Here is a 23,183-nt window from a genome sequence, read left to right on the forward strand (position 1 = left end):
TGGGCATGTCTTTTAGTAAAGTGGGGGTATCTTTTAGTAAAGTGGGCATGTCTTTTAGTAAAGTGGGCATGTCTTGTAGTGAGGAGGGGGTATCTTTTAGTAAAGTGGGGTATCTTTTAGTAAAGTGGGGGTATCTTTTAGTAAAGTGGGCATGTCTTGTAGTGAAGAGGGGGTATCTTTTAGTAAAGTGGGCATGTCTTTTAGTAAAGTGGAGGTATCTTTTAGTAAAGTGGGGGTATCTTTTAGTAAAGTGGGGTATCTTTTAGTAAAGTGGGGGTATCTTTTAGTAAAGTGGGCATGTCTTTTAGTAAAGTGGGGGTATCTTTTAGTAAAGTGGGCATGTCTTTTAGTAAAGTGGGCATGTCTTTTAGTAAAGTGGAGGTATCTTTTAGTAAAGTGGGGGTATCTTTTAGTAAAGTGGGGTATCTTTTAGTAAAGTGGGCATGTCTTTTTTTTCCGGTCCATTTATTGAAGGCTTCAGCAGGAACACATCAGTCCTTCCTGTAAAATGTGACGTTACAAACAAACAGATGAGCTTTGGTTAAAGAGCCGACCGAAGACAATCATCTGTGATGTAAATCAACCACACATTTCACACGCATGTAGCAAACCGACAGACGTGATGTTTTGGACACATTGACTCCACACAACACAGTTTATTGCGTTCACAGGAAGAAGAAACGTAGAGCTTAGCCTCCGAGCAGCTCTCAGGTCTGAAGGCTTTAAAAAGGAGCTTCTGTGCTTCCAAACAGCTCAGTGACGTCTGAGAGAGAAAGAAGACGTGAGTCTGTGTTCAGGACCGACGACAAAGTCAGTGTTTCCCACAGGAAGAGAACTTATCTATGGAGGTCAGAGGTCAGAAACAACCTGAACTCATTAAAACTGATTTACTTGTCTGACAAAATGATTTTAACACAAGATCTACTTACTAGAGTCTTAACTTCAGTCACATGACAACAGGTGACAACTTCATCCACTGAAAGCTCTGGAAAAAAGTAAGTATAATAGTATAATAGTAAGTGGACTTTGTGTTAAGATTATTTCATCAAACTATTTCCAAGAATGAACTTTAACATTTGACTGAATGATTTCTGCTAAAAACAAATGAAACCAGGATGTGTAAACAAAATGCATTTATAAAATGTCTGAACTGGAGAACAATCACAGTTTGTGTTTAAAGCACTTAAAAACAAAAAGTCGTCTGTAGTAAGGGACACTTGAGTGTGACGGGGCGGCTGTGGCTCAGGAGGTAGAGCGGGTCGTCCACTAATCAGAAGATTGGTGGTTTGATTCCCGGCTCCTGCAGTCTGCATGTCAATGTGTCCTTGGGCAAGATACTGAACACCAAATTGCTCCTGATTGCTGCAGCATCAGTGTGTGAATGGTTGGTTTCCTCTGATGGGCAGGTTGGGACCTTGCATGTTGGCCCCTGTATCCATTCAGCATATGAATGGATGCGAATGTGATTCAAAGTGTAAAAGCGCTTTGAGTGGTCAAAAGACTAGAAAAGCGCTTTACAAGTACAGTCTGTTTACCATTTGAGTAAGTTTTTATCTCCTTCATCAGCAGCTTCAGTCCTACAAGTTCTGGTTCATTTATCCAGAGAAAATACTACAAATACAGCAGCAAACAGCTTCAAACGTCACTCTACCTGGTAACGATAAGACGCGCAACATCTGTCTCATGTTATAATATTATATTTAAAAGAGTTAATTTACCATAAAATGACTCAACAAAAACCTGAAATGTTCTGGTGTTTCCTCTGGCTTCTGCGGCAGTGTTCGGTTTATGTTTCTGTCTGTGATTTATGAAGTTTGTTGTAGACGGTGAAGGTCTGAAGATCTGATGTCAAAGTTTAAGTTTCTATTCTGGTTTGTAAATGTAAACGCAGCACTCTGCTCTGACTGGTAGGCAGTTATATACATGACACAATAACACAAATATTCATTCTGTATTTCCTGAAATATAATTACATGTTGATCTTTAAAAACCCAGAAGACGTTTAACCAACACGTCCTGCTGTTCTGAAGCTGTTTCAGAATCTTCTGGATGAAAAAATATTCCGTCTGTTGCTTCATGAAAAATATTTTCTTTGTTTTCTGATCCAAACAAATATGGAAGCTGAAAACCGTCGACTCTTCCTGCTCAATTTGTACGACGTGAAACACGACTGAAAGGTTTTTGTCAGTTATATTTAGATATATTGCGTCACTATTATTAATAATTATTTTATATTTTCATATAAAACATGTTCTTACTTTTCAAGGTCTCATGTCCAGGTAGCTGAAAATAACCTGACACTGCACTTTCTGTACGCCACAAGAAAAATATGAACATGTTGTTTTGTATGAAAACATAATAAAAAGTAACATAATACCAATATAACTGATCATACCTTTTAATATTGTTTCACATCTTTTTACAGCCGCCATCTTTGTTTGGATCAGGAAGCAGGTTTCAGTCTTTTTCATGGAGCAACAGACAGAATATTTGTTCATCCAGACGGTTCAAAGAGTCTTTGAAGATTCTGGAAATATCTCCTGAACATCACAGTTTATTTTCAGATTTTAATTGGATGTTTTGTGCTGTAATGGAAACACATGAGAGGTACAAACTGCTGCCAGACGACTTTTAAATACAAATAAATACAAAAATGGGAAAAATTCAGTTCAACTCAGACGCCCAAATAAATTCTGCTGTAATTAAAGCAGAACAACAGACTCATCATGTCCCAAACACAACAAATCATGATCTGCACTGTGAGGACTCAAGTGTGTGGAGGAGCGAAACAAACTATTTCTGTAACTGATAGTGAACCGAGTGCAACACAGCCGAGGATCATGGGTATTGTAGTATTTAGAAACTAAAACGGACAAAACTTGATTCCTCAGAAACAAAAGTGTAAATAATTGGAACTGATGGTCAGAATTTACAGATCCACTCCTGACATATTGTAAGATGTATATAAAATACCTTTAAAAACTTACATCTCCTCCTTCTGCCTCATTAAAAATCCAGAATCTATGAATATCTAAATATATTTTATTTCTACAGTTTTCCTGCTGGACATCAGATGTCTGCTCCTTTACTGTAATGTTCATTCTCAGTGTTTGTGCTCTGGAGGCTTCAAGTTTCATCATCACACTGTGTAAGTTGAATACTGGACCATGATTGGCTCCAAACTAGCTGTGATGTCACATCCTGAAAATCAGATTTTCAGTGAGCTCAGAGAAATTTCCTCCTTCAGCAGATGAATGAAAACAAACTCTGCACAGAGACGAGAACAAACATCCAGCTGAAGGAACAAGAACGAACATGTTTCTGAGAGGAGGAACTTTAAACATATGATGGTCACATGATCCAGGAGCATTTCTGTGTTCAGTCACATTCAGGAAATTGTTTAAAGAAAACTGAATACAGAACAAGGAAAAACACTTCACTGATCTATAACAACAGACTTTGAACTCCTTCCACTGCAGCTGCTAACAAGCTGTAAACACATCTAAACACATCATATGATCGACTTCTTCTCAGCGTAACACGACCCTGACGGCTGGAAACTGAAGTTTGTCACCTTGAATTTGGTCTTCAGGTTGTCCCACTTCTTGGCGACCTGGTCAGGTGTTATCTTCCCCGTCAGACCCATCTCCTTCACTATTCCCCTGCAGACCAAACAACACCAACTCATCATATAAACACACACGTGTACAATAACCATGCAGCTGCTCTGTTGTGGTGTCAAACATCTCATTAAACACATGAAGAGGAACCTTATTAAACTGATTATAAAGCTCCAGAGGTTTAATGATCACAGACTGAACATGTGAACATCAGTGCAGATGTTCTATCTTGTGCTTCTTTACCTCCAGGCCGGCTTGGCGGTGTTCCTCCTCCTGGTGAACAGAGACTCGTTAGCAGCTCGCAGCTCAATTAGTCTCCTGGTGTCGTCTTCAGTCACTGTGATGAAGGTTAGAAACCAGTAAAGATACAATAGTTTTAGATATACATCAGATCAGGTCAACATGACAGAAGCAGATCGATCGATTGTTTTAGTGACATCTGCTGGTTCCAGCTTCTGAGGATTTGCTCCTTTTCTGTTTTAAATCATTATAAACTGAATATTTTTGGGTTTTGGGATGTTGGTCAGACAAAACTAAACATCTGTCGCAGATTATAACGTGATTTTCACTATTATCTGACATTTTATAGACTGTGAATCAAGAAAATACTGCAAAGATTCATAGATAATGAAAATAAAAGTTAGTTTCAGTCCTAATTGTCTCTAAAAAATCTTCAACAATAGAACCAGTGTAGATGTTCAAGAAGAACTTGACTGATTTTTTTACTTTGATTACTTTTCCCTCAGTAGATCAATAATGAGGATCTGTGCTGCATCTTTCACCTGAATCTGATCATGTCTACACTGAGCTGTCTGATTTTACACTCAGTTGTTGTTTTTGTCCACAAAGAGTTTCAGGAGGTTTTATAGTCAAACACCTAAATAGAAAAACAGGTAAATATCTTCTTCTTGGTCCTTTTTTCAGTTGGAAACAACAAAACTGCATCACAGTCGACATGACGCCTCTCATATTAGTAATGGAGCTCTTTGCTTTAGAAAGACATTTTTTAGCATCTAACTTCATGTTGCAGTGTTTCCTCTTTATTTCTGTCACAGTGCAGCGCTGCTCTGATGGATTCATGTTTTCTAATAGTTTCAGGACATTTTAGGGTGAAATCTCAGAAAAGCAACCACTTTGGTGCTTGTTTCAGCTCAGTACTCGCACTCCAAGCCCGGAGCTGAAGGTCTAACTCGGGATGCACAAATCACTCACTCACCAACAAGCTCCACGCCACAGACAGTAACCATCCATCAATTTTAATTTGTCCTTTTTAGTAGTTTACTACAACTCGATTCTGATTGATCAACCATGACATTCAACAGTGTAATATAATGACTATCACCTCTATTCAAATCACAAACATTCTCCAAGAGAAATATTTCATGGGGTTTATTTATTTGTACCAGTCAGGGCCGAGCTGTCGGCTGTAATCAGTAGACGAGTGTTTGTTAAGCGGTGGGGGATTCTCCAGGCTCTGGGCAACTGACTCGGTGACTCGAGTCACTTGAAAATCCAACTCTATTTAGTCAGTGACTCATAAAATGTTGAGTCAGTAAAAAGAATCGAACCGCCAATCTCATTCTCAAAGACTGAAAACCTGCTGCTTCACCCACAACACCCTGTTCAGTGAGCTTCAGCCCCTCCCATCAGGCCCACGTCTTCAGGCCTCCAGCTGCAACAGTAACAGAGCGAGGAATTCCTTTATCCCATCAGCCATCGCTCTCTATAACACACAGCAGCACATAAACACTCCTGGTACTCACAGCAGTACTGTAGTCAGTGCTGCACAGTGGAAAGTATGGTATTGTGTATATTTCTGGGCTGCATTGTGTCTTCTCTCACATTGAATCTTTGTACTCCAGGAGCACTGCTGGACCTGCTGTGTAGTAGTTTAGTGTATTTTATGAAGGATGTGTGCCATGTGTGGACTATGTCTTGGATTGCTTTTTTCTTCTTAGTGTGTATGTTTCTTTTATTGTGTTTGTTAAGTAAAACCAATTTCCCTAAATTTAAATTTTCTCTATTTTTTGACATTTCATGGACAAAATGATTAATAGGAACATTTCTAACTAGATTTACTCTCCTCTCCTCACATTTTTTAAAATGTCTTTTTTCATGTATTTATTTCTCCTTGTTGTGCATCTTAAACCTATAATGCAGAACTTTTACTTATAAATGAATGTCCGCTACATTCAAGCCAAACAAGTTCACACATTGCTGATTAAACCAATCACTGCCAGATAAATCTCTCTGTATACATATATATACTTCACAGTATACAGAGTTTTTAATCTGGTGGTGAGTTTCCCGCGCTGGTTCACCAGTAGTGATGCATTTTACGTCAACCATTGATGATTGGTTTGCCAGAGCTGAAGGGCCATAGAGCATGAGCACCAGATAGTGAAACAAGTCATTTTGTGGGTTGTGATGCTCAGAAAAATGTATCCACCATTTTACAGCTGTTACAGTACTTAACTGGAGTTACATTCAGGTAACTACTATTTACTCTCACTGCCAGATAGGGGAGACAGAAGTTCCACACTGCAGGTTTAAGTCTGTATGGATTGCTGTTTTCTTGTATTGTCACTTGGTGGCGCTGTTTCCTTGTTGCAAACATGTCTCATATACAGAAAAACATACAATTCAACATATGAGAATAAAGTTTCCAATAATAAATGACTGATGAATAAATATGAACTCAGGTGGAAATGAAATCTATAAATAGACCAAATTACACAGACAATTCTTTCCTGGAAACTTTGAAGAAATTAATATGAAATTATAAGAATAATGGAACTTTAAAATAAAGCGTAGGTAAAAACTCGGATGGTGTGTCCTGGTGGTCCAGTGGTTAAGCAGAAAAACCTGACAGATCCACAGATATCCACAGATGGTTCATTTATACACAAAGACAGAAAAAATAACTACAATAAAAATAGATGTTATACATGAAGCTGAAGCTTGACACAAGATAAACACACACAAGTTTATTTATTTCCACAGATGTTTATTCGAATTTGGTCTTTGTTTCCCACCACCATCATCCCACCACCCTCCCTTCACAAGTCTATAAAACTTCTCAAAACCAACGTTACACAATGTTTTACACAAAACTAACACACACATACAGGAAGAAAATAAACCAGTAAAACACACATTAGATTCACATTTAAGATGTGCAGCATATAGAACAAAAATAATCAGTAGATCAGTGGATAAAATGAGTTTGAAGAAGTGATTTAAAGGAAGATAATGACTTATCAGACTGAGCTCCTCAAACAGGTTGATCCAGAGCCCTGACAGCAAAGACCAGGACCCATATTTATCTGTGCTGATAATCAGCACTAATTCATTTCCCACCACTCAGTGTCAACTTATAGAAAAACAAGCATGTTACACTTTATGGTAACGGGGAAAATGCAGCTGTGCAACAGTGACGATTCTGTCAGAAGCGACAATGATGGAAGTCATGAATCAAACTTTGATCTGGCTTAATGCACGTCGTAAAGATAATGAGCATGACGAGGGTCCTCAGTTACAGCCCACTAAAACTTTGATTTACACACAATCATGTCAGCTGCACAATGAAGGATATCTCAACTTCATTACAACAGCTCAAATATTTTATAGGCTTATTTTTTATTGAGGCTCCTTCAAATAACAGCAGAGCTACAGCCTGATATTTGAGTGAGGAGGATGCACCTGAACAATATATGTTTTTATTGTTACGCTGTATTTACCTTCATGTAGAGAACACAAGTTCACACACAATATGTGCAAGATGCAGCACTATTACAGGCTGTGAAACCATGTGGCTGAACCAAGATCATTTCACACAGCTGAGTCTAATTACCTGTTATCTTCATTAACATATAGGCTACATTTATTTCTCAGGCTTTCTTTACACTTTGTAAATATCATCTTATAATGAATTTTGGCATCATAGTTTTGTTCCATAACCTTGGTAAGTTACCTGCCTGGTTACCTGCCTATACACATAATATACCAAATTACCACTGTTTCATATTTCCAGCTGAGACTGTGAGAAAACTACAACACGTCATCATTATTTCTACTTTGCTGCTCTGACTGTGGTAAAACAGCGACGTCTCACTCTCTCCCAGGAGTAATCCTTCTCCTGCTGACAGTCACAGTAAATTCTCTTCTGCTTCATTAATTAGTTTTAGTCCTCGTTAACTCTCAGTGTGATTCTGAGACGCTTGATAAATATGGGCCCAGGGTCAGAGTCTGACTTATAACACCTGTTTTTAATCTTTTCTGCATCAAACAGCTCATGTATAACACATCTGTAAAGTGCTGATTCAACAAAATCCAGAGATAACTGTTCAGTTTGTAGTCAGTAAAGAGACTTAAGTGAAGATGAAAAAATCCAGATCCAGAATCTGGTCCAGATGGATCATCAGGATCCAGCTGATCCTCTCTCAACACACACTCCTGGATGTTCACTCACACTCTGACAGAGATCAAAACATCCCCTCCCATCTGATGAGAGAAGAAGAAACAACAGAGGTTAAAATCAGTGTTTAGTGAGACTCACTTCATCAGCTGTCAGTCAGTGATGCAGCACATCCAGTATAAAGAGCAGCAGGGACTTCAGTCCTGTTCAGACCAGAAGTGGAACAGCTGTGCAGCGTAGCCTGCTTCCTTTCAGCTCTCATGTTAACATGTTGGAGTGAACACACTGAGCTCCAAGCTCACACACCTGCACAGACTTTTGCTATCAAGTCTGTTTACTCTGCAGATTTCATTGAAGTACACAGAGGAAATAAAGTGCTGAGAGTCATGAACACATCATTACTGCAGAAACAGAGACATTCACTCATCAGTTTACTGATGGATTTACTGTTGATACATGTGAACTGTTAGAAAAGTTGAAAGCTACAGAGTCTCTGTGGGATTTGAAGATCTTTTCTGCTGTTAAATCATCACATGACAATCAGTCAGAGCTCTCAGCTAAACACCTGCTGTGATTCCTGGACTTCAGCAGAGGTTCTGGTCTGTATAAAGACCACATGGTTACTAAACGTAATGATGCTTGTGTGAAATCAGAGCCAGTGATTTGCAGGCTGTCTTTCTGTCCAATCCTGAAGCCTGTCACCATTCTCCTCTCACAGCTTCACTGAGGAAAGCAGCCACTGAGAAGGTTGAAGGTTCACCAGGAAATACTGAATCTTTGCTTTGATACTAACTGTGCTTAATACAATACTGCTGAAACCAGCACGGACTGACTCCAACTCTCTACTGACCTCAGAGTCTCCAGTCTACAGTCTGGACTCTCCTGAAGGTCAGACAGCTGCTCCACGTCTTCGCTCTGCAGGTAGTTTCCTCTCAGATTCAGCTCTCTCAGACGGGATGAGGGGTTGGACTTCAGAGCTGAGGCCAGAGAATCACAGCTGATCTTTGACAAATTGCACCACCCAAATCTGAAAAAAAAAAAAATGACGTCACTTTAGAAAACAAAGTTCCTTTTTTAAATCATTCAATGTTTCATAATCTGTTCACATGTGAAGAAGGTTTAGAAGCTGCTGGAACAGCCTTCAGAGGATCTGAGAGGAGCTGAAAATATACATATTTTTAAACATAAACTAAAAACCATCTGTTTAGTCTGGCTTTTATGTAGTGTTTTATCATTTTATGGTTTTATTATTTATACTTATTTTATTTATCATCATTATTTATTTTATTCTATTTATCAACATTTTACTGTTGATCATTATCGATTATTTTATTCTATTTAATATTTAACATTTTACTATTTTACTAATCTATTTATAATGTGTAGTATTTGACAACTTTTTGTTGTTTTTATTGATTGTATTATCTTTTATTATTTATATTTTATTATCTTAACTATCCATTTTTTATTGTTGTCTTATTTATTGAACCTTTTTTGCTTTTTTAATTGCTTTGGTGTTCATTAGTCTCTAAATCCATTTTTAACATCCTACGTTTTGTCAGTCACTTGTGCAGCACTTTGAATTGCATTTTATTTGTTCGAAAGGTGCTATATAAATAAAGTTTGATTGATTGATTGATTGATTGATAGAACGTAGAAGTTTATAAAATGGAAACTCCAAACACCTGAACCCAACAGGATGCAGGTTAAAAACTGTCAAATATAAAAGACAAAAAAAGTTTCAGTGGTTCAGAGTGAATTATCCAGTGCAGATTTTTCTTGTTATATGAAGGTTTTAAATGTGCAGCTCAACATTGCTCTGACACAGTCAATGGACTAAACCACTGAAGAAGAAAATAGACTTTCCCATTAAGATCCTCAGTGTGGATCAGCATAATATCAGCTTTATGTCTGCAGTTTAGTGTCACCACAACTGTCACATCATATTAATCTCAGCACAGCAGTAAGAAATGGTGTCTGACCTCAGAGTCTCCAGTCTACAGTGTGGACTGAAGACTCTGAGGTCACCTGCATTGATCTCTGTGTCCCTGTGTGTGTGTGTGTGTGTGTGTGTGTGTGTGTGTGTGTGTGTGTTCTGATGGATAAATATCAATGATCAGACATTATTCATTAAAACACATTAAAGAATATAATAAAGAAATATTTCTCCTTCATCAAATAAACTTTTTAAACCATTTGAAACAGATATTAGTTGAGAGGATCTTCTGTATACAGATGTGACTCTTTACTATGAATTATAAACATTAATTGACTTTAACAACTAACAGTGGACATTTTCTACAGTTTCTTTAAGAATCCGTCATCTTTTATAACTACAGACTAAGCTTTGTACAGGAAAAAATGAAAATGTGGGGAAAAAAATAACTTCATAGATGTAAGTTATGTATGTACATGAATTAGGTTCAGTTGTTAAACATTAAGATCAACAATAGTAACAGACAGTCAGTGAACTTACATCAGAGTCTCCAGTCTACAGTGTGGACTCTCCAGAAAATCACACAGCAGATTCAATCCTGAACCCTGCATGTTTTTGTTTCCTCCCAGATCCAGCTCTCTCAGATGGAAGGGGTTGGACTTCAGAGCTGAGACCAGAGAAGCACAGCTGATCTCTGACAAATCGCAGCTCCTCACTCTGAATAAAGAATAAATGACGTAGATAAAAATCCATCATAATCCATCAGGTGTGTTCAGGTTTTAAATGTGCAGTTCAACAGTATTATGTCCTCATCAATGAGCTTTTCACTAAAATGAGCAGAGTGACGTTGTCATTGTGTTATTATAGATCATCATCATGTCAGCCTTCTACAGACATCATCCAAATGTCACCACAACATTCAGACACATATTCATGTCAACACTGATCAATAAATTGATCAGATGTGCACTGAGCACAGTGAGAAACATGTTCTCCTAATCCTAGATGTAACCTAGAATCATCCTTTACAAATATACCTGCAGGGCTATATTTATGCTCCTGTTTACTGCTGGTGCAGCTACACAAAGTGACATCATTTCCTTACAGGAAGCATCATGCACATGTTGAAGCATCACCTGTTGTTGGTGGCAGCTCAGACACGACTACAGATACAAACTGCATTTGGAAATATGATTTGCTCTCTTTGTGTCTGTTGGCCTGTATGAGTTTAAAGTGAGTGTGTCAACAGTTTTCTTGCAGATGTTTGTCTTTTTTTAATTAGTGACTAAATTCAAAGTGAAACCAGCTGTTCAGTACGGTGGCCCTGAAGTGCAGATCACAACGACAAATAGGAAAACACAACAGCACATCAAAAAACACAACAACAAATCACAAAACACAACAAATAACAAAACACAACAACAAATAACAAAACACAACAAATAACAAAACACAACAACAAATAACAATACACAACAACAAATAACAAAACACAACAACAAATAACAAAATACAACAAATGACAAAACACAACAACAAATAACAAAACACAACAACAAACGAGAAAACACAACAACAAATAACAAAACAACAAAACAAAACAATCGCAAAAGCAGAAAACACAACAACACTAACTTCTAACGGATAAGGTAGGTACCTGCTATCAACAAAGCTTGTTGCTGATTGGACGCTCTCCCATTTACAAGGATCATCGCTGATTGGACCCCGCACTGCCCGTACTGCGTCGACACATAGCCTAGACGCGGTCATCTCGACTGCCATGGGAGCGCGAGTGCTGACAGCGAAAGTCCATTTCTGATTCTGTGGTTGTTTGCACTGTAGAGTGTTCTCATGTTGCAGTGCTTTACTTGGATTTTTATAAAAAAAATATTTTATTTTTATTTTAGATATGGTCTATGGGTGAAGCAGCATAACCCCATATGAGGGGGATAAAAAAACAAACAGGGATTCTCCCTCCAAATCACACCCTCTATCTATCTATCTATCTCTCTATCTATCTATCTATACATATATATACTTTTTTGTATGCTACAGCAAAAAACAAGTTGTTTTCTGGATTGAGTTTCTTTTGTATTCCAATTGCCAATTTGCAGACTAAAATGGGAAAAGCATATTTTGTTTTGTTTTTAATTCACACGAAAAACAGAAAAACAAAGTGATACATTGATTGTTTATCTTGTTATGAATCAAGTTGAACACAGCTCTGGGCGGAGACTACACGGACCCCAACGGAAGCTTCCAATCAGCGATGATCCTGGTCAATGGGAGAGCGTCCAATCAGCAACAAGCTTTGTCGATAGAATGTGCCTACCTTTTCCGTTAGAAGTTAATGTTGTTGTGTTTTCTGCTTTTGTGGTTGTGTTTTGTTATTTGCTGTTGTGTTTTCCTATTTGTCGTTGTGATTTGCACTTCAGGGCCCCTGTTGTTCAAGCATTTGGACTGACAAACTTTGAAAACTTGTAATTTGTGAATGTGTTATGACTCAAACTAATTTTAAAATTTAATTTACAACTTTTAAGTCTAAAACCGTTATGGATTGAAATTGGGTAAATATAAGATGAACAAGAGGAAAACACAGTCAGTGAACTGACCTCAGAGTCTCCAGTCTACAGTTTGGACTCTCCAGTCCAGCAGACAGATGCTTCACTGCTGAGACAGACAGACTGTTCTGGCCCAGGTCCAGCTCTCTGAGGTGGGAGGGATTGGACTTCAGAGCTGAGGCCACAACTTCACAGTGAGTCTCTGAGAGTCCACATTTAATAAGTCTGTAATGCAGATAACATACATACAATATACACTTTAATAATAAATATAGATTCTAGGCATTTTGATCACTAAACAAACTAATATGTGATGAATAGCTCAGTTATCTCTGTTGGCAGAGCTGGTCGGCCATTAATCACCATGTTGGTGGTTTGAAATTTGAGCTCCTTCTGTCCACATGTCCAAGTGTCTTTGAGCAACACACTCAATCCAAAATTGTACGTGTATGTAAAAAAATGTAAGTCACTTTGGACAAAAGCGTCTGAAAATGAAAGTAATGTAAATGTGTCATGTTGTGATTTAGCCTTCAAATCAAAGTTGAGTTATTCAGTAACTCTCCTCACTCTCTCTGCTGCTGTACTGCAGACTTTTTAATGGGATTCTCTGTTTTGGTTTCATCTTCCAGACAAAGGCAAAGAAAATGGAGTTGCATTTATGCTTCTATAAAGTCCACAGTGATTGCATCTTATTTGTCTTAAATGTCTCCTTGCTTTGCTCGCTTGAGTCGTATCCTTGTGTCTTAGTCCCTCCCACCTAAGATACAAGGGAGAGATGCAGGAAAAGATGTGAGGGAAGAAGAATGAAGGAAACATGTTTTTGGACGTCCTTTCCTTTCAGGCGTCATCTGAAGTGACGTCAGCTGTCAGTCTACAGGTGTTAACAGCTCTTCAGTGTCTTTTGATGTGCTGGAGTTTAAATGTGATGTACTGTCTAAAAAATGAATAATGCCGTACAGTTACCACTGCCAGCACAGTGATGTAGTGATGTTCTCTAACATGACAAAAGACAACGTGAAATATCTCTGCATGTTTCTCCTGAAATAAACTTTGACAAACATCTGCATGTTATATTGTGAACAGATCCATCAAACAGTTTTTAACTACTCAGACACTGAATACACATTTCTACTAGCAGCAACTTTTTCTAAAATGTATTTAGGCAGCTATAGAAAGCCGCACTTACTTGAAAAAGTCTGGCTAGAATTAACGTCAACTTTCACTTGAGGCTCAAGTCGTTCCACTAACGCAGCTTAGCTGTGTCTAGTCAACGCTAAGTCTATCCAGACTGGAATAAGCTTGAAGTGTGCGCGTCCACAGAGTACATAAGCAGCCCAGAATAGTTGATTGTCGAAAAGACGATACTATATTGCAAAAAAAAGAGAAAACTAGAGCGGTGTTCAGCAGAACAAACCTGCTGATGAAACTATATAAAGAATATAAAGGAGTTTTCACCAAAAAGAGAAATATTGCTACAATTAACAAGGTGAAGGAGATGACTTGGCACAAAACTGATGACAGATTAAATGCATACCTGTAGGCAGGTAGTGATGGCCTAAAGGTTAGAGGAGTGAACTTGTTACTAGAAGGTTGACGGTTCAATCCCTGCATTCAGCTTGATGAGCCTGCATGGTGAAAGTGAAGAGCAGCGCTTGTCCCTGTTCATGGTTTTATCTTTATTTGTTAATAAATAAGCATTCAGATCAGTGACTGTGGTTATATTATCACTAGACTGGATAATATCAGATGTATAATTAAAATTATGGTGTAGTCAACTTAAGAGAACCAACTTACCAACATTACCATACTATTTGACACATTTTCTCTTTCACAGGATCCATTTACAAGCATCACTGAACGTTAAAAATTAACTGGAAACTGGAGAAGGATATAAGTACAGTAGAAGCCACTCATAATGATCTTCAGTGTTTCATTTTAGAAAAATAAATATGTAAATAAATAGATGATTAAATAATTTTAAAATGTTTAAAAAGTATTCTATTAAAAACCACTTAAGTTGAATGTTAAATACAGTTCTTAGGGAATTAAAAACACGTTATAGGCAGATGAATGAATCTTTGTCATTGTGTGGGTGAAGTTCATGCAGTTCAAGTAGTTTGTTTGCTGTACACATAAGAATAGTGTGTTTATCTCACAGCCTAACCCTAGAGGGTGTAAAGTTGTCAATCTTAACATTTTGTTAATTGCACTGGTTGTGACCGACCTGTCAGCCAATTGGAAAGGTGGAGGGTTGGGAGGCAGAGGAGACCCTGTACAGTAAAGCCATGAGCTAGTCAGACGACAAACAGGAGCTGTGTGAAGTTTGTATACGCTGTTGAAGACGGTTTATGTTCATTACTTCGGTGGATGCAGAGTTTACCAACGGTTAACGGACATAATAGCAACCTGCAGAAGACTGAGGACCAGAGGGGTGAACTACGAAGCGAGATTAGTGGGTTAGTGAGGTATGTTGAGCCTAAAGCCAGGGTTTTCAATGTCACAAATGTGGCTCTCTTTTAACCTGGCTAGATCACCATGGTAACTGATGCTGCAAACCTAACCTGGTCCGGAGCAGGTTATGTTCCGAGTTTTGGCTTAAATCAGTGATGAAAAGTGCCGCCATTTCACCAACTATCTGATTTTTTAATTAACAAATTTACACGATCAGCAATTTTCTGCCAGCGTTCCTCTCTTGCCTTATGTTCAGAAACAGAGTTGCTTTTCGCTGTGATAATGTATTTATATTCTTCATTGCTCTCCGTTATAATGACCTGTCCCTCCTGACTGAAGTAGGCGACACGCGATCAGTCTATTTTGTGTGGAAAAAGAGTCAAATGACGCGCCAAACGCCCCCTTTCATGGGGACCCGCACAGAGCCTGAAGCAGAAAGCCTGAGTTAACAAAGAAAGTTCATAACCACCGTCGTGATACCACTTATCTCTGATCGTGAGTTTAGGGTTTGTGGAGCCAGCTCACATAAAGAAAGCCTGGATATGTTGAACTTGCTTCGTAGTTCACCCCTCTGGAAACACTCCTTTGACTCTCTGGAAGAATAGATGTCTCCCGCTCAGCTATCACTTCGTCTGGACTGTTGTCGCCCGCCAGCCTGTAACCTAAGTCAGTTCAAATCATTCCCCTCATCATGCATCACCTCGTTCCTCATCCTTCACCCATGTTTCAACTCAGGGATTTGTGAGTAACAATTAATCAGTGCATGTGCTATTTTATTTAACAGCTTGCGTTTGCAAGTGAAGCAGCCATTTGTTTTAGGTCACTACGCTCCCGAGCAACGACTCAGGCCTGCAACCTTTTGTTTTGGTTTTAAGGACACTATTTTATTTTGGTTGCAGAGTGAGTGTGTGCGTGTGAGTGTGGGCCCTTTAGTTAGGAGCTTCAAAATTGATAAGATAGAAAAAGGTCACAACTTCTGAGAAAGGTTTGAAAGAAAAAGGGAAACGCATTTAATTTTTGTATAATATTTTTATACCTGTTTATTTTTATTAATTGGTTTAAATATTTGTTTTCATTAACTAAATTCATTATTTGCATTTAAAGTATTGTGTGTGTGTGTCGTATTTACATTTCATTAAGGTGTGAGTTGGGAATAGTACTTAAAAACATAATTCTTAGTGGGATTTAAAATCGGTGATTCCTACTATACATTCCTGCTGTGGAGGCACCGCCATATATTTCTAGTTCATGGTCTTGTTAAAAAGTTTAAAAGCTGGTCATTTCATTTATGTCAGCCAGGTTAGCACAGCCAGCCACAGGTAAACGTACCCAGGGCCCCGCCCATAGTACTACAACACTTGTTAGAGTTACAGTTGCTAACTAAATAGCTACATGGGATGGGTGTAACATTTGTCATGTAGAATACCATCTCATTGACATTTGTATATTTATTAGCCTACATGAATATAAAGTTACTGAATTTTAATGACTGTTTCAAAATAAAGTACAGCTGTTTCAAATGTAGTGTGCACATTTTTGAAGCAGCAGGTTCCTTATTATAGACGAAGATAGTGGTGAAATTTACTTAAATCCCCCCCCCCCCCTTTATTGTCATAAGGTTTGAGGAGACGACGTTTGTCATTGAGAGAAAATGACTTTCTGTCTCTGTCATGATGTCAGTGTTCACGCAGCAGCAGCCGCTTATCATGGGAGTAAAGTACAAAAATAGATTTACGTGGTTTAAAATGTTTTTCCACATGTTGTCATGTATGAAGAGACCCAAAATGATCACTGTAGGTGGACTACTTGATTTCTATAGGTGGTATTTAAACAGCATAAATGTTGTATATGAATGATTGTGTCTCAGAGCTTTTTGATCCATATAAACAGTTGATCACTGTAACTGTGATCACTATAAGCAGTTAATACTGTATACATTTAAACACAGCAGAAGGTCATGGTTTGGACTTTATTTAATTTTCTTTTTGTCTTCACAGCTTGAACAAAATGAGTGAATGAATAAATAAATAACTTCAAAATAATGCTGGGACACTTTTATTTCTTAAATTATAAATGCTGAGCTTTTAAATAAAAGGGTTGCGAGTGTGAAAAGACTCTTGATGGAACCGTCTTTTGAGAGTCTGTTTCCGTCCGTCAGACATTCTTTGACACGCAGCTGAATTCAGTTTGACCGTTAACCTGCCATGGAGCAGCTAGTTCTGCTGACTAAGTTACCATGGTTACTGAGCTGGGACTCATAGAAGCCGCGGTGATGGAACGAACTCTCACTTAAATTATCGAGGCTTATCGAAATAAACCAGGCTATCCCGTTAGCCAGCTTGATGGAACACCCCTCTGGATAAAGATTTATTCTTCAAGTTCCTGTTGCCTGCAGTCTCCTGTGTTTGGGTCCACCTGCTCTGCTCTTCACAATATACCTGACGCACAGGGATTTTCAGCCTCATAGAAACTGATATTTAATTAAATTGTGTTTTCTGCTGACAGACAGCAGACTCACCTTCCCTCCCTGACTATATCATCCATGACACAGGCTAAATTAGTAGAAGGAATATAAAAATAAATATCTTTCTAGTGAATGATGACAGTTGTTTTATGCTTCCTTTATTAATCAGGCCTACAGTCAAAATTTTAATCCAAAATGTTAAATAGACTGAGAATCAGAAAACAAAACATCTAAACTTGGGAGTGATCTTACACCTGAGTTGGTTCTGTTATTTGTCTTGATATAAAACTGAGATGTTAGTGATGTAATATCAGATCAGTCCGATCAGCTGCTGCGTCTAATCACTACAGATTTCCAATAAAGGGTTGTGTCAGTTTGATAAAAGATGAAGGATGGTCTTGTGTACTGTTTACTCCCTCCTTCAGGCAGCCTCAACAGAAATAAGAAAATTCAAACATCCTTCATGATGAGACCAATTTCCAGATCAATTTCCGGGTCACCCGAGGAGAGAGAAGACATGAAATAAGGTCATGAGAAGCACCCATCATATCAGAGCGTCTCCACAAAGTTAAAATGAAATTGTCTTGCTCATAAAACCTGAGCAGCTTCAAACTGAAGCTTCAATTATCACCGTGCACTCACAGCAATTAAGTGTTATCAGCAGGAAGAGCTTTGTAGACTTTTTATGCCCTGGGTTTCGCCTCTCAGGCTTCATACAAGCTGGTAGCTGCAGCAGATCACAGATATTACATGTATGTGTCTGTATATAAAGTAAACAGACACATTATAGAAAGGTACAGCAGGTACTGGAAAATACTGTTGTCTGTTGTGATGAAATAATGACTCTTTAAACATTTTCAACTAAAACTTGAAACCTGAAGATATTTTGCTGGATTTGTATTAAACCCAAAGGAAGAAAACTAGAAGGTGAACAATAAACTGTAAAATCATTATAAATAAACAGAATAACTGTGTTTACTAATGTGAGGTATAAACACACCAACAATAATAAGTTTTTCTTGCTCTCATAGCATTTGAACATCTGAAGAACATGAAGTGAAGCATTATAAGTCAAAGTCGTCGTGTTCACATCCACAAACCCTCAGTGGGATAGGTGCTAGATACAAAATCTATTCAACTGGGATACAAGGAGAACTCACACACTGGAATCACATCTCCATTTAAAAATTTACTGGTAACATTTCAACTGATTACAGGTCTTCCTCAGACAAATACCCACAGGATGGAAATGAAGGATATTTATATCAAAATGACCAGTGACATAATCAATGTGTCAAGATATCCTCATCACTATGAAAATAAAAACATTAATGTGAATAGCAATATGTTTTCCTTGTGATAAGGATGTCTTGACACATGTGAATGTGCTTGCAGGTACTCCTTGTAGTGAAGCACTACTCATGTATAACTTTGGCAACAAGCAGGTGTAACACATGTTTAACACTTTGTTAGTGTGCATGTGTGAATCTTTACTGTAATACTGATGGCAGCTTTATAATGTTGATAATCACATATGGACTTACCGAGCCTTTCTGTAGTTCCTCACAGCTGGGATCATTCTCAGTTGTCCCTTCCGTGATGTGTTGTACTTCTTCAGGTCCAACTCATCCAGAACCTCCTCTGACATCTGCAGCATGTAGGCCAGAGCTGAGCAGTGGATCTCAGAGAGTTTCTTCTTTGATCTGTTCTCTGACTTCAGGAACTCTTGGATCTCCTGATGTACTGAGCGGTCGTTCATCTCCATCAGACAGTGGAAGATGTTGATGCTTCTGTCAGGAGAGATATCCTCAGTGTTCATCATCTTCAGGTTGTTGATGGCTCTCTGGATGACTTCTGGACTGTTCTTTGTCTGACCCAGCAGGCCTCCTAAGAGACTCTGGTTGGACTCCAGAGAGAGGCCATGAAGGAAGCGAACAAACAGGTCCAGGTGGCCATTTTCACTTCTGAGAGACTTCTTCATGGCTCTCATCAGGAAGTTATCCAGAGATGAGTAAGTGTAGTATTTTCCCGGGAAGTCCTCCAGTACCTTTGTGTTCCTGCTGGTGTAACAGTGGTACATGTAGACTGCAGCCAGAAACTCCTGAACGCTCAGATGAACAAAGCTGTAGACTGTTTTCTGGAAGATCACACTCTCTCTTTTGAAGATCTCTGTGCAAACTCCTGATAACACCGAGGCCTCTGTGACATCAAGACTACACTTCTTCAGGTCTTCTTGGTAGAACATGATGTTTCCTTTCTCCAGATGTTCAAACGCCAGCCTCCCCAGCTTCAGAAGAAGTTCCCTGTCAGCCTCCGTCAGCTCCTGTGGACTCGTCTCATGTCCTTCATCATACTTGTGCTTCTTCCTCTTTGTCTGAACCAGAAGGAAGTGTGAGTACAGGTCAGTCAGGGTCTTGGGCAGCTCTCCTCTCTGGTCTGTGGTCAACATGTGCTCCAGAACTGTAGCAGTGATCCAGCAGAAGACTGGGATGAGACACATGATGTGGAGACTCCTGGATGTCTTGATGTGTGAGATGATTCTGCTGGACAGCTCTTCATCACTGAATCTCCTCCTGAAGTACTCCTCCTTCTGGGCATCAGTGAAGCCTCGTACTTCTGTTACCCTGTCAACACATGTAGGAGGGATCTGATTGGCTGCTGCAGGTCGGGAAGTTATCCAGACGAGAGCTGAGTGAAGCAGCCTCCCCTCGATGAGGTTTGTCAACAGCACGTTGACTGATGACTTCTGTGTGACATCAGACACGACCTTCCTGTTGTTGAAATCCAGTGAAAGTCTGCTTTCATCCAGGCCGTCAAAGATGAACAAAACTTTCCAGACAGCGAGCTTCTCTGCTGTGACCTTCTGTAATGTTGGATAGAAATCATGGATCAGCATGAGGAGACTGTACTGCTCATCTTTGATCAAGTTCAGCTCCCTGAACGAAAGCGGAATCACCAGACTGACATCTTGGTTTTCCGAACCCTCTGCCCAGTCCAGAGTGAACTTCTGCACTGAGAAGGTTTTTCCAACGCCAGCGACGCCGTTGGTCAGAACGACTCTGATGTGTTTCTGTTGGTCAGGTAAGACTTTAAAGATGTCGTGACACCTGATTGGAGTGTCATGGAGGGTCTCCATCTTGGAAGCTGCTTCAAGCTGCCTCACCTCATGTTGGGTATTAACGTCTTCACTCTGTCCCTCTGTGATGTAGAGCTCAGTGTAGATCCTGTTGAGGAGAGTTTCACTTCCTGCTTCATCAGTTCCTTCAGTCACACATTCACATCTCCTCCTCAGATTGATCTTATGTTCATCTAAAACCTCCTGCAGACCACTTTCTGCTGAAAGAGAAGAAAAAAATGTATAATTAAAAAGAAATATGTCTGACTGTGTTAATTTTCAGCAGGATAGAGGAGGTAGATTCATGTCCTGTTTTCAGAGATGATGACATCAGCAGACAGATCTTCAGTCTTACTTTGTACAGTGCTGGTCTGACTGTCTGTCTGCAGTCCAGGTCTGGTTCTGGATCTTTCTCCGCACTGGGGACAGGAGGAGTCTCTTGATGGAGCAGACTGGTCCCAGTATGAGGTGATGAACCATCTCCAGAGCCTGTGTATAAAGCTGGTAGAGACTGGATCCTTCAGGACGCCCTGACACAAAGAACAGCAGGACAGCTGCTCCTCCACAGAAACACCCCTCCTCTTCCTCTCTCTGTGGACATGAACACAGTCTTTATGACACATGACATTAGTGGTGGCCAACCGACAGCTCACAAGTTGATGCAGCTCTTTCCCTCCATAAACAGTCCAGACTGTCAGTATTTGTACAGTTACACAGTTTTTTGTTCTTCAGGCTCTGAGCTTCAGCACATTCAATTTAAATAAAATAATATATAGTATAATTACAAGGGTTCAGAAGTAATTAGACAGACACAACAATGTGCCAGCAAAGGCAGAGAAGAAGAAGAGTGCAAACTAGTAAACATGGATGTAAACAATGCAGGATTTAAAATACTAGCTTCAAAAATCGACTTTGCAAATGTTTCATGAGGAGGGAAATGGATTCAACACATTTGTTAGACCACAAGGATTCACACAATGTGTTTTGGTCAGTAAGTCAATGTAAACATGACTTTTGTCTGTTAACAAGAAAACTCCACAGGGCTCCTTTAAGCTACTATGAGACATTAAAAGTCAGGAAAAATAAGCGGGAGTCAACTGAGCAAAACAGAAAAGTCCACTTGTGAAAAATAACAGACTGCTGCTCTTTTGTCTTGTGTTGTGGTGCTGAACAGAGAGCTCTGCTAAATATCTTCATAATGCATATTTTCATTTGTGTTTCTCTCTCTCACTGTTTCTGCTATAATCTCTCTCCCTCTGTGTCAGTGTGATACAACAGTTTTACACATTTGACTTTTCCCAAACGTTAAATGTCAGACTCAATTTCCTCTGCTGCAGTGGTCAGTCTGCAGTGATAAATCAGCTGCAGCAGGCTGTTTGTATACATTTCCATTACTTCCTCCCATATTTTGTGTCTTTGAACAGGAACACGTTGAGACACATTCTGTATTGCAGGGGACCAAACACTCCATTTTCTTCCATTTTACCTGCACAAAACCCCGGTGCAGTCCTTTAGTAAATAAGGAGACACAATGTGACTTGTTACTAAATCCTTAGTAAATATCACCCTGGGTTACCTGCTACTACTTTAGATTGTTAGACTGGAAAATCAAATAGCAATAGCAGCCCTGTCTCTGTCTCTGGTTAACATGTACATGAAGATCTGTTCTAGATTACAGCTGAATGGAAGGTAGTTCATGATTTCTTTCCACTGTGTTTCCTTCATATCTACACTACAACCTTAATGAAACCGTCTCACTGAATCATCTTCAGGTCAGTTTACAGTAGAAACAGTCTCTTACTTTGTGTCTGAGGGTCCAGGTTCATTACTGAAGTTTAGAGGTTCATCTTTAGACCGGTCACTCTTCATAGACAGACGGCTGGATATCAGAGACTCTGCTCCGTCCTCCTCTTCCTCCAAATCCTTCATCTTCTGGAGTCTGAGAGGTAAACCAGTAACACTGGAGACACACGCACATACACAGTAGAATAAACCCAGTCCTTCCTCTCAACTTAGTAGCTTCTTATTAGTTTACATGACTTTAACTACAACCATGTGTGTTTTCCAGCCATCACAAAGATAAACTTTGACTCTGCTTTAAATCCAACAAACAGACTTCAGATAAACATCTGTGTGGTTCTTAACTGTGACTTCTCTCTATTTTAACTGCAGCAGTGTGTCACGTTACATCACTGTGAGGACGCAGAAACCAGGAAAAGAACAAAGGAAACAACGTTTGAAGACGTCAACACTGTGATTTCATATTATTCTGACACAGTTTAATCAACTAAACAATTAATCAGTAAAATAATCAGCAGATTGATCAATAATGACAGTAATCATTATTAGCAGCCCTGATATTAACACTCACCCTGCCTCAGACTGTTTTCCTCCTTCTGCTCTGTTGACTTTAAAATGGAGTCTGACTGAATACTTTCACTTTTACTGCCTACCTGTTTACTCCTCCCTTCTTCTTCTTTACTGGAAGTCACGTACGTGTGTGTGTGTGTGTGTGTGTGTGTGTGTGTGTGTGTGTGTGTGTGTGTGTGTGAGTTTTCGGAAAAGTTTTCTGACTGTTTGCTTGCTGGTACAAACTCAGACACAAAGACTTCCTCATTG

The 23,183-nt window shown here is 39.1% G+C and overlaps 1 protein-coding gene across 1 annotated transcript; it reads right to left on the bottom strand.

Moving 5' to 3' along the window:
* Window positions 1–8,104: 8,104 nt before the first annotated feature.
* Window positions 8,105–22,493, bottom strand: LOC121897242 (NLR family CARD domain-containing protein 3-like). The gene is made up of 7 exons (XM_042411636.1): window positions 22,366–22,493; window positions 20,920–21,155; window positions 18,994–20,782; window positions 12,586–12,759; window positions 10,514–10,690; window positions 8,894–9,064; window positions 8,105–8,123 (listed from the first exon to the last, which is right to left on the bottom strand). The coding sequence occupies exons 1-7, from the start codon at window positions 22,491–22,493 to the stop codon at window positions 8,105–8,107; spliced, it is 2,694 nt and encodes an 897-aa protein (XP_042267570.1).
* Between the last annotated feature and the right edge of the window lie 690 nt (window positions 22,494–23,183).

The sequence above is a fragment of the Thunnus maccoyii genome, chromosome 5 (assembly GCF_910596095.1).
Source record: "Thunnus maccoyii chromosome 5, fThuMac1.1, whole genome shotgun sequence".
NCBI classification, from domain to species: Eukaryota; Metazoa; Chordata; class Actinopteri; order Scombriformes; family Scombridae; genus Thunnus; species Thunnus maccoyii.